At 48.6% G+C, this 12,827-nt stretch overlaps 1 protein-coding gene across 3 annotated transcripts in view; it reads left to right on the top strand.

The window, feature by feature from the left end:
- adck1 (aarF domain containing kinase 1) overlaps positions 1-12,827 on the top strand; it is a 443,344-nt gene that overhangs the window by 282,725 nt on the left and 147,792 nt on the right. For 2 of the 3 annotated variants that reach the window (XM_033027594.1, XM_033027595.1), the window contains exons 8-9: positions 313-462; positions 10,593-10,790. In XM_033027594.1, coding sequence (XP_032883485.1) covers positions 313-462; positions 10,593-10,790 — 348 coding nt within the window. The remainder of the gene's footprint in view (positions 1-312; positions 463-10,592; positions 10,791-12,827) is intronic. The other variant, XM_033027596.1, reaches the window with a different exon arrangement.

Raw genomic sequence — 12,827 nt, 5'->3', positions numbered from 1 at the left:
TCACTGCACTTATGTGCAAGTGACGAATAAAACTTGACTTGATTTGACTTCAGGGATATGGAACGAGCTGCCAGAGGTGGTGGTTGAGGCAGGGAATATCGCAATGTTTCAGAAACAATTAGACAGGTACATGGATAGGACAGGTTTAGAGATATATGGGCCAAACGCAGACAGGTGGGACTAGTGTAGCTGGGACATGTTGGCCGGTGTGAGCAAGTTGGGCCGAAGGGCCTGTTTCCACGTTGTATCACTCGATGTCAATCAAAATATAAGGAATGGATGCTATTTCACTCTTCCTTCCTTGTCTTGCAGATCTCTCAAAATCTGGGGAAGCTGTACAGCGAGATGATCTTTGTAAATGGATTTGTGCACTGCGATCCACACCCAGGCAATGTGTTAGTGAGGAAGGACCCTCGAACGAATAAGGTCGAAATTGTGTTGCTGGACCATGGACTGTATCAGGTAGGTCCTCAAATTGGGCGGCACGGTGGCGCAGCGGTAGAGTTGCTGTCTTACAATGCTTGCAGCGTCATGAGACCCAGGTTCAATCCCGACAACGGGTGCTGTCTGTACGGAGTTTACTCGTTCTCCCCGTGACCGCGCAGGTTTTCTGCCTCCTGCACTAATCAAGAATCTGTCAATTTCCGCCCTAAAAATATCCATTGACTTGGCCTCCACAGCCGTCTGTGGCAATGAATTCCGCAAATTCGCTACCCATCTGGCTAACGAGATTCCTCCTAATTTCCTTTCTAAAGGGACATAATTTTGTTCTGAGGCTATGGCCCCTGGCCCTAGATGCCCCCACGAGTGGAAACATCCTCTCCACATTCACTCTATCCAGGCCTTTCACTATTCGATAAGTTTCAATGAGGTCCCCCCTCATTTTTAGAGTCAAAGAGTGATACAGTGTGCAAACAGGCCCTTCGGCCCACACCGGCCAACATGTCCCAGCAACACTAGTCCCACCTGCCCGCGTTTGGTCCATATCCCTCCAAACCTGTCCTATCCATGTAGACACAAAAAGCTGAAGTAACTCAGCGTGACAGGCAGCATCCCTGGAGGGAAAGAACGGGTGATGTTTCGGGTCGAGGTCCGTTGTCATCCTTGTACCTGTCTAACTGTTTCTTGAATGTTGGGATAATCCCAGCCTCAACCACCTCCTCTGGCAGCTTGTTCCGCACACCCACCACCCATTGTGTGAACAAGTTACCTCTCAGATTCCCTATTAAAATTTGCTGACAATGTGATCCTAAGACAACCAAGGTTCCACAGCCTGCCACTGATTACCTTCCACATGCTTTGTGACGAAGAAGCTGTAAGGTTTGCATACAAGAGGAGTTGAGTACAGGAGCAAAGAGGTCCTTCTGCAGTTGTACAGGGCCCTGGTGAGACCACACCTGGAGTATTGTGTGCAGCTTTAGTCTCCAAATTTGAGGAAGGATATTCTTGCTATTGAGGGAGTGCAGCGTAGGTTCACCAGGTTAATTCCCGGGATGGCGGGACTGTCATATGTTGATAGAATGGAGCAGCTGGGCTTGTATACTCTGGAATTTAGAAGGATGAGAGGGTATCTTATTGAAACATATAAGATTATTAAGGGTTTGGACACGCTAGAGGCAGGAAACATGTTCCCGATGTTGGGGGAGTCCAGAACCAGGGGCCACAGCTCAAGAATAAGGGGTAAGCCATTTAGAACGGAGATGAGGAAAAACGTTTTCACCCAAAGAGGTGTGAGTCTGTGGAATTCTCTGCCTCCGAGGGCAGTGGAGGCCTTTTCTCTGGATGCTTTCAAGAGAGAGTTAGATAGGGCTCTTAAAGTTAGCGGAGTCTGGGGATATGGGGAGAAGGCAGGAACGGGGTAATGATTGTGGATGATCAGCCATGAGGACATTGAATGGCGGTCCTGGCTCGAAGGGCCGAATGGCCTACTCCTGCACCTATTGTCTGTTGTCTATTGTTATTCAGGGTTTGGAGGGGTATGGATCATGTGTAGGCAGATGGGATGAGTTGAAGTGGGCTTCATGCTCAGCACAGACCTCCTGGCTCAGAGAGCCTGTTCCTGTGCTGGACTGTTATTTAAGAAGGAACTGCAGATGCTGGAAAATCGAAGGTACACAAAAATGCTGGAGAAACTCAGCGGGTGCAGCAACATCTATGGAGCGAAGGAAATAGGCAACGTTTCGTGACGAAACCCTTCCAAACGATCGCCAAGCCCTACGCTTGGCATCTACATCAGTGAGACCAAGCGTAGGCTTGGCGATCGTTTCGCCGAACACCTCCGCTCGGTCCGCATTAACCAACCTGACCTCCCGGTGGCTCAGCACTTCAACTCCCCGTCCCATTCCATATCCGACCTCTCTGTCCTGGGCCTCCTCCATGGCCAGAGTGAGCACCACTGGAAATTGGAGGAACAACAGCTCATATTCCGCTTGGGGAACCTGCATCCTGGTGGCATGAACATTGAATTCTCAAAATTCTGTTAGCCCTTGCTGTCTCCTCCACTTCCCAGCTCTCCCTCAGCCCTCGGGTTCCTCCCCCTCCTTTTTCCTTTCTTCCCCCCGCTCCCCCCCCCCCCCACCCCGCACCCCCTATCAGTCTGAAGAAGGGTTTCGGCCCAAAACATTGCCTATTTCCTTCACTCCATAGATGCTGCTGCACCCACTGAGTTTCTCCAGCATTTCTGTGTACCCTGGACTGTTATTTACTCTGTGCGGTGGCAAGAGATGCTGGAGTGGGGGCAAGCATTTCAAAATAAAAACTGGCCCCGATACACATCTCATCGATTCAGGAGCACTGATGATGTGGTTTCATTCTTTTAAAAGGTCACGTAGTAAGCAAGAGATCATTGAGAACTGTGTTTGCTCCTGTGTTGAAGCAATCATGGTGTTTGATGTATTGGTATTAAAGGTGTCTTGTAGGGATACTGCAAGATCCAGCACAGTGCCGCAGCTGGTCAAGCTGCTGATTCACAGCTGCAAGGAACACGGGTCGATCCTGACCTCTGGTGCTCCCTCTCACTGCATGGATTTCTCTCGGTGCTCCGGTTTCCTCCCACACTCTCAAGACGCGTGGGTCTGCAGGCTAATCGGTCAGGGTCACGATAAATTGCTGTCCGTGCCACCTCGTTGGTGACCCTCGGACTATCCTTGATCAGACTTTGCTGGCTTTACCCAGCACTAAATTCCCTTGTCATGTAGCAATACACTGTAAATGACTCGATTGTAATCACGTATTGTCTTTCCGCTGACAGGATAGCACTGTACCTCGGTACAAGTACAATAAACTAAACTGCCAGTGAGTGGTATAATTTGGGGGGAAGTTGATGGAAATGTGAGGAGAATTAAAATGGAATTAGTATTGGATGAATCAGTCACGATACATTGCTACAGATGCTGCCTGAGTTCCTCCAGTGCTTTGTATGTTGCTTGGGATTTCAGCATCTGCCGTCTCTTGTGGCAATGATTCCCCAGCCCGTCGAATACCCTCGGAGAATTCACAGCAAATCAAAGCTGTAGGCAGGTGTCAGGGTCTACTCAGCAAACCAACCTCCCTTCCATTGAGTGTAAGAAAGAACCGCAGATGCTGGTTAAAATCGAAGGTCGACGCAAAATGCTGGAGTAACTCAGCGGGAGGGGCAGCATCTCTGGAGGGAAGGAATGGGCGACGTTTCGGGTCGAGTTTGAAGATGGGTCTCGACCCGAATCGTCGCCCATTTCTTCCCTCCAGAAATGCTGCCTCACCCGATGACTTACTCCAGCATTTCGTGTCAACTTCCTTTTCATTGACTCCATCTACACCTCGCGCTGTCTCGGCAAGGCCAGCAGCATAATCAAGGACGAGTCACACACTGGCCACTCCCTCTTCTCCCCTCTCCCATCAGGCATGAGGTATAGAAGTGTGAAACCGCACACCTCCAGATACAGGGACAGTTTCTTCCCAGGTATTATCAGGCAACTGAATCACCCTGACCACAACCAGAGAGCAGTGCTGAACTACTATCTACCTCTTTGGTGACCCTCGGACTGCCTTTGATCGGACTTTACTGGCTTTACCTTGCACTAAATGCTATTCCCTTATCATGTGTCTGTACACTGTAAATTGCTCGCTTGTAATCATGTGTTGCCTTTCTGCTGACTGGTTAGCACGCAACAAAAGCTTTTCACTGCACCTCGGTACACGTGGCAATAAACCAAACTGAATTCCCGAAGCTGGGAAGACAGGAGGTATTTGCCGTGGAATTCCCGCAAGGCCGAAAGGTTATTGCATCTCTCCGCGGAGAACTGCAGACGATCCCTTAACACCAGACGGATAACACGCCGCCTTAGAACTAATCCTTGCATGTCCTCAGGAAAGCCAGACGGGCTAAGAGCGACTGAAGCAAGAGCTGGGGTCAGGTTATGTTCATCAGCAGGGATGTCAATGTAACACACGGTGTCAGGCGTCAGTCAACACCACTGTGGTGACAGCTGAGTGGCAAACTGTTCAATCGGACAGGAGAGACGAGCTGAACTGTTGGAGGGCCACTGAGAGACACGTTTCAGAATCACACTCCCACTCGAGACAAGCAGACCGGTCACGATATCTGGAGCGGCTGAGAAACCTTTTCGGCTGAAATGAAAGCTGTCCTGAGGTAATTGGCTTTTTGCCGGAGAAGTTATTCTCCTTCAGGGCAGCGGGTCTCAGCTCCGATATTGAGTCATTCATTTCTTCCCCCCTTCCCCATTTACTGCCTTTGAGTGTGCCCTTTCGACTTCAGCGGTCCATCTTTGGTGACGGGCTTGAAGGTCACGGTGGCGGCACAGCGGCGCAGCAGGTAGAGCTGCTACCTCACAGTCCCAGAGACCGGGGTTCATAGATTATATGGATGATGTGGATTATGTGCAGACAGACAAGAGTTGGTCTTGCCATTGTGTTCGGCACGGACATTGTGGGCTGGAGGGCCTGTCCCTGTACTGTGCTAACATAGAAAATAGGTGCAGGAGTAGGCCATTCGGCCCTTTGAGCCAGCACCGCCATTCAATATGATAATAGCTGATCATCCCCAATCGGTACCCAGTTCCTGCTTTCTCCCCATATCCCTTGATTCTGTTAGCTGTAAGAGCATCTAACTCTCTCTTGAATATATCCAGTGCATTGGCCTCCACTGCCTTCTGTGGCAGAGGCCTTCAACATTTCTATGTTAGTACAGCATAGTACTGTTCTATGTTCTATGCTCCAGCGGTTATCCCATTTCCTTACCCTCTAGACATGTCTCTCCCTGCTCTCTGGATATGTCGGGCCGGGTGAAGCTACGTCTGCTTCCTGACTCTGTAAACTTTCACTGGTGATCAGGACTCAGTTGACCGAGCCATTAGTTCATAAGTGATAGGAGCAGAATTAAGCAATTCGGCCCATCAAGTCTACTCCGCCATTCAATCATGGCTGATCTATATCTCCTTCCTAACCCCATTCTTCTGCCTTCTTCCCATCAATCAATCAATCAAGTTTTATTCGTCACTTGCACATAAGTGCAAGTGAAATGAATTTGCCAGCAGCGGTACAATTATAAACAACACACACAATACACAATTAAAAAATGAACACAAACATCCACCACAGCATTCATCACTGTGGTGGAAGGCACAAAATTTGGCCAGTCCTCCTCCATTTCCCCCGTGGTCAGGACCTCAACCCTCCGCAGTCACCAATGCGGGCGTCCAGATGTACAGACAGGGTAAGTCCAGGTAAGTCCTGATAAGGTAAGTCCCGAATCGGTGCCTCCCCACTGGAGACCGCGGCTTCAAGATTGTGTAGGCCGCAGGCCGGCGGTTGAAAATTTAAAGTCCCCGCCGCGCCGCAGCCAGAAGCAGTGCAGACTACAGGGCCGGCGTCGGAACTCCTCTCCAGGGGTCCCCGGCGAGGGACCCCGCTCCGGATGGAAAGTCCCCGCCGCGCCCGCGGTAAAAGTAGGTCGTGGTCCGGCGGTCGGAGCTCTTCTCCTCCCGGGTCCCCAACGAGGGATCCCAGGCTGCGAACGGAGTGCTCCCCTCCGGCGACCCCCGGCGAGGGCTCGCCCGCTCCGCGACGAGAGTCCGTGCTGTGCCCGCAGCCAAAGCCCCGGGCGCGTCTCCGGGGAAGGCTGCACCAATCCTCGATGTTAGGCCACGGGGGAGGCGACATGGAAAAAGTCGCCACTACGTGGAGGAGGCGACCGAAGCGGTTCCCCCTTAACCCCCCCCCACACCACCCCCCACACAAGACACACAGAGAAACATTAAAAACATACATTGGGACATACTAAAAAAACAAAAAAAGTAGAAAAAACAAACACGCTGCAGGCAGGGCTGCCGGCTTGCAGCGCCCCCTTATTAACGTAATGTTATTAACATAACCCCTGCCACCCATGCTAATCAAGAATCTCTGCATTAAAAATATCCACTGACTGGGCTGTCTGAGTCCGGTGTCCTTGCCGAATTGCCAGCTGCCCTCCAATTTGCTATGCAGCGCTGTGCAGATGTTCCTCTCGTTACTTGCACGCTTTGGGTGATCACTCAACCGTGATCAGTGAGCATGGGGATTTGTACACGCTCGCTGAGCCACAGTTTGTCTTCGGGAGGTGTTCCTGACTGCCGCGGGCCTGGTGAGGCCTGGTGAGGCCCAGGAGCGTGCTTCTCCCCTGTGTCAGAGTGCTGGTCATCTTCAGCGTGGACCTCACAGCTGAGGCAGGGTTCACCCAACAGAGGATACCGATCTCGTTCACAGGGGAGGCACGTTAGCTCATTCAGCTTCCCAGGCACCTGGTGATGTGAGCTTGCTCCATGAAGCCTCCTGTAAAGCATTCCCAAAAATCTACCTCCTTGTCCAAACACTCTTGTTTTCAGTCACAAAAAGCTGGAGTAACTCAGTGGGACAGGCAGCATCTCTGGAGAGTAGGAATGTGTGTCGTTTCGTGTCGAGACCTTTCTTCAGAGGGACTCGAGCCGAAACGTCACGCATTCCTTCTCTCCAGAAATGTTGCCTGTCTGACTGAGTTACTCCAGCATTGCGTGTCTATCTATGGTTTAATCCAGCATCTGCAGTTCCTTCCTACACTCTGTTATTTTCAGGTCCGTTCAGTTTAGTTTATTGTCTTTTAGTTTATTAGCTGTTGTTGCGTGCTAGCCAGCCAGCGGAAAGACAATACATGATTACAATCGAGCCGTCCACAGACATGATAAGGGTGTTTAAGAAGGAACTGCAGATGCTGGAATATCGAAGGTACACAAAAATGCTGGAGAAACTCAGCGGGTGAAACTCGTCATTGATAAGGGTTGCAGGAGGATGATTCAGTTGCCTGATAACAGCTGGGAAGAAACTGTCCCTGAATGTGGAGGTGTGCATTTTCACACTCATGTACCTTTTGTCTGATGGGAGAGGGGAGAAGAGGGAGCGGCCAGGGTGCGACTCGTCATTGATTCAGCGTGATGTAGAAATGGAATAAATGGATTGAATGAATGAATGAATGTTTATTGGCCAAGTATTCACATACAAGGAATTTGCCTTGGTGCTCCGCCCGCAAGTGACAACATGACAGTTAGGAATGACACATAAAACATTAAACATTAATAATAAGACATTATCGATTAAGCATGTGAATTAAATCAAATACCAGAGCAAAAGGAGGCTACAGATGTTTTGATTATTGAGTAGAGCTACAACTCGTGGAATAAAGCTGTTTTTATGTCTGGCTGTGGCAGCTTTGACAAGGGAGGTTGGTTTGTGTGATGGTCTAGGCTGCGTCCACAATTTGCTGCGATTTATTGTGGTCATCTGCCGTAATGCTGCTGTGTCCACATTTGTTCGGCTGCACCCCGATGAAGTGCATTGCAATTTTTTTTTTAACTGGTCTTCTGATGTTGACAGCTGCCTGGTAAGTAATCATCTCTTAACCAGTATCATTACAATTAGAGAGCTTTGGAGACCCATTGGAGACCCTCGGACTATCTTTGATCGGACTTTACTGGACTTTACCTTGCACTAAACATTATTCACCTTATTCCCTTTATCATGTCATCTACACGTTGTGAACGGCTCGATTGTAATCATGTGTTGTCTTTCCGCTGACTGGTTAGCACGCAACAAAAGCTTTTCACTGTACCTCGGTACACGTGGCAATAAAGTGAAGTCAAACTCAGGCACTAATTTCCAGACGTGAGCTTTGTTGAACAACTCAGTGGATGACGTTACCAGGAATGAACTCACTAAAGACTAGATCAGTATATTCCCAGCAGATGGGAGGCAGTTCATGTTCAGTAACATCTCTGTATGTTCTCCATAAGGTTTGAGGTGACTATTTGCTAATGTGGTCTCACATATATTAATTTTATTAGTTGATGAATGAATCTTGGCCAACGTCCAGATAAAATGCAGGCACTGTTTTCCAAATGATGCCGTTAGACCTTTGGAGCCCAGGAGAACAGGCTGTTGGTTTAACATCTCTTTCGAACAACTGAAGGTGTCAGGAGGCATCATGTCTGGAGTGGGACTTGAACCCATGACCTTGTGATCCAGCCACCCACAAGACGAGGTTGACATCAAGTGGCAAGGAGCTATTTGTTTGCTGGCACTGTTTCAGGAGAGGCTAAAAGGCAGCCATTGTAGAGAGATTTATCTTCAGGGGGAAACAAGATTGTTATGAAGCAGTCCTTGGATTTGTGCCGTCAAAGAAGATGCAGTTTGATTAGCATCATTGCCCAGGTTGGCTTCTGCTGTCACAGTTATGGGACGAGATAGCTCCAGAAGTAATGTCCGGCTGGTATTTGCCTTGAGGCGGAGTGCATGTATGTATGTTAGTATCCTTGCAAATGTCAGAGGAGCTTCCGACTGAGATATATATATATATTGCAGGCCATCCGTGTGAAAGGTTCCACGTCTGTCAGAGCATATCCACCAGGCAATCAGTGCTTGGATATCGATACCAGATTTAAAGTGGCAGCAATTTCATCATCCGTATTCATAATCCGAGCCGGGAGCTTTGAACACGTTGTAACCTGCGAATCCTTTCGCCATATCAATCACAATGAAAGGACGACTTGCAAAGCTGATCCTTCCAATAAAGGGGCGAGTCCTTCACTCCTGCCCTGGCCTGGCCTGACAGCCAAGATGCTGTGTGGGAACTATGGATATTTTTTTTTAAAACGCAAATTGAAGGAAGAATGTAATCACCTGAAAGTAATGACACATCAGTCTGAAGAAGAGTCTCGACCCGAAACGTCACCCATTCCTTCGCTCCATAGATGCTGCCTCACCCGCTGAGCTTCTCCAGCATTTTTGTCTACCTTTGAAAGTAATGACATCTCATTTATGGGGGGGGGGGGGGGAAATTACTCCGAATGTCTACTTTTTCAATGTGGTTCCTCCCACATCCCAAAGATGTGTGGGATTGCAGGTTAATTGGCCACTGTAATGCTAATTCATACTAGGTAGACAAAAGTGCTGGAGAAACTCAGCGGGTGCAGCAGCAACTATGGAGCGAAGGAAATAGGCCGAAACGTTGCCTATTTCCTTCGCTCCATAGATGCTGCTGTACCCGCTCAGTTTCTCCAGCACTTTTGTCTACCTTCGATTTTCCAGCATCTGCAGTTCCTTCTTAAACGCTAATTCACACACGTTCTGTGTTGTCCCACTTTCCCATCCACTTCCTAGACAGCAGGACCATTTTACAGAAGCCAATAAACTGACAGACCCGCACGCCATTGGGATGCGGGTGGAAACCGGAGCACCCGGAGGAAACCCACTGGATCACAGGGAGAAGGTGCAAACTCCACACAGACAGCGCCCGCGGTCAGGATTGAAACCCGGTCTCTGGTGCTGTGAGACAGATTAATCGCATAAAACAAAGTTAGATATTAATTGCCAAACTCCTGGACAATTTTGTACATGGACTGATGTTGTAATTGTTTCCTGAGCTTTCTTGATTAGTGCGGGTGTCAGGGGTTATGGGGAGAAGGCAGGAGAATGGGGTTATGACGGAGAGATAGATCAGCCATGATTGAATGGTGGAGTAGACTTGATGATCCGAATGGCCTAATTTTGCTCCTATCACTTATGACCTTATGACCTATGACCATATGGATGGGTCAGGCAGCATCTTTGGAGAAGATGTGTAAAAATAAACTGCAGGGAAATCTCAGGTTTACGAGAATGATCCCAAGCATGATTGGGTTAACATATGATGAGCACTGGGCCTGTACTCACTGGAGTTTAGAAGGATGAGGGGCCCCCTCATTGAAACTTACCGAATAGTGAAAGGCCTGGATAGAGTGAATGTGGAGAGGACATTTCCACTAGCAGGAGAGTCTAGGACCAGAGGCCATACCCTCAGAATATAAGGACGTACCTTCAGAAAGGAGATGAGGAGGAATTTCTTGAGTGGTTAATCTGTGGAATTCATTTCCACAGACGGCTGTAGAGGCCTTGTCTATGGATATTGTTAAGGCAGAGATTGGCAGATTGGGGTTGAGAGGGAAAGCCGATCGACTGGCGATGTAGACTTGATGGGGGCCAAATGGCCTCATTCTGCTCCTAGAACTTGTGAACTTAAGAGCTTTCTTTCTATTCTCGGTTCCACACAGACCCTGACAGAGGAGTTCCGCCTTAACTATTGCCGTCTGTGGTACGCCCTGATTAAGACCGACAAGAAGGCCATCGAGAAGTACAGCCGGCGACTGGGAGCGGCCGAGCTGTATCCACTCTTCGCCTGCATGGTCACTGGCAGATCCTGGGCCTCCATAACCAAAGGAATTGACCAAATACCAGTCAGCAAAACTGAGGTGAGCCAGCCGTCAAATGTTTATGATTGGGCTTCGAACGAGTTGTGGGAAAGACGCTGACGGTGCAGATTTGACGTAAAACCTTTGCAGGATTCATGTGTAGTAAGAGACTGCAGATGCTCGTTTCCATCAAAGATAGACACCAAGCGGGTCAGGCAGCATCTGGAGAGAAGGATAGATAGGGCTCTTAAAGATAGCGGAGTCAGGGGATATGGGGAGAAGGCAGGAACGGGGCTCTGATTGGGGATGATCAGCCATGATCATATTGAATGGCGGTGCTTGCTCGAAGGGCCAAATGGCCTACTCCTGCACCTATTGTCTATTGAATGGGTGACATTTCGGGTCGAGACTCTTCTTCAGACAGAGAGGCAGGGGATAGGGAACTCTTGTCATATCCCTTTCCCTTTCCCCCGACTCCAGTCTGAAGAAGGTTCTCCACCCGAAACGTCACCCATTCCTTCTCTCCGGAGGTGCTGCCTGTCCCGCTGAGTTACTCCGACATTTTGTGTCTATCTTTGCAGTATTAATACTGAAATCCCGAATCATTGCTGTATGAGCCATTTATGTTTAGGCTGGCTACTGTTGGCATATTGTATTATTTTGTCTAGATATATCTTGCAGTATTAATTTGGACACTTGAGGGGGGTCATTACAGGCACAGGGTGGTGTGTATATATATGGGCATTGGGGACTGGAAGTAAGTAAGTAAGTAAGTTTATTGGCCAAGTATTCACATACAAAGAATTTGCCTTGGTGCTCCGCCCACAAGTAACAACAGTGACAGTTACGAGTGACTCAGAAAACACTAAACATTAATAATAGTAAAACATTAATGATAAAACACCATTGATCAAGCATGTGAACAAACAAAATACCAGATCAAAGGGAGGCTACAGATTTTGAGTAGAGCAACTACTCGTGGATAAAAACTGTTTTTATGTCTGGCTGTGGCAGCTTTGACAGTCCGGAGTCGCCTTCCAGAGGGAAGTGATTCAAAGAGTTTGTGGCCAGGGTGAGAGGGGTCAGAGATGATCTTACCCGCTCGCCTCCTGGCCCTTGCAAGCAACAGACACAGGGAGGGAGAGCATGTAGTTTTCAGTGTACGTGGTACAGAACAGCCAGGTACAACCTGCATGCTGAATAAAGAAAAGCCTGGTACGTTCATCTCTTTGTTTGTACAACTACTTCCATAAACCAATGGATATATCGACTGGAAGATCTGTTCTATTAGGTCTGCGTAAGATCACTCCTACTTTACCTGTGTAGTAATGGCAACGGAAAAGAGGACACTGGAAAAGTCGGAAATTTGCCATGACAGTTGCTATGTGTTTACAGTCAACAGGTAAGAAAGTTATAGGTTAAGTCCAATTCAGAAATTGCAGCACAACTATCGAGGCTGATGCCCCATTGCAGCACAGAGGTAAGTTGCTGCATTGGCATTGGGGCTACCTATTGGTTTATGTATTACATTGCGCCTGTCAAAGTATCTCATTGAAAGTGTAGAGCGAGCATTCTGGTCTGCTGGCAGCTTTTCTCCCTCAGCTATTGTCTCTATAATGGATTATCTGTCTTTATGAAATTGCATTGTTTTAAAATCTTCTTCTAGGGTTGTGGGTGAGCTAGGCCAGCATTTATTGGCCAGCCCTAACAGCTCCTGAAAAGATCTAGGGCTCGACTGATATTGGGGCCCCGTGCCATGCACAGCTTGGCTGTCATATTTTCCAGACTTCCAAAGGATTTTTTGGGCTTTACCTCAGAGATACAGCGCGGAAACAGGCACTTCGGCCCACCGAATCCGCGCCGACCACTGATCGCCACATACACGAGCACGATCCTACACACCAGGGACAATGTGCAATTTTTACCAAATCCAATTAACTTGCAAACCGGCATGTCTTTGGAGTGTGGGAGGAAACCGGACGGAGCACCTGGGGGAAACCCACGTAGTCGCAGAGAGAACGTACAAACTCCGCACAGACAGCACCTGGAGTCTGGATCGAACCCGGATCTCTGGGGCTGTAAACTCTCGTCAAGTTA

Source organism: Amblyraja radiata, chromosome 9, assembly GCF_010909765.2.
Source record: "Amblyraja radiata isolate CabotCenter1 chromosome 9, sAmbRad1.1.pri, whole genome shotgun sequence".
Classification (NCBI taxonomy): Eukaryota; Metazoa; Chordata; class Chondrichthyes; order Rajiformes; family Rajidae; genus Amblyraja; species Amblyraja radiata.
Note: the sequence above shows the minus strand (reverse complement) of the source record. Positions and strands in the feature narration are given on the sequence as shown.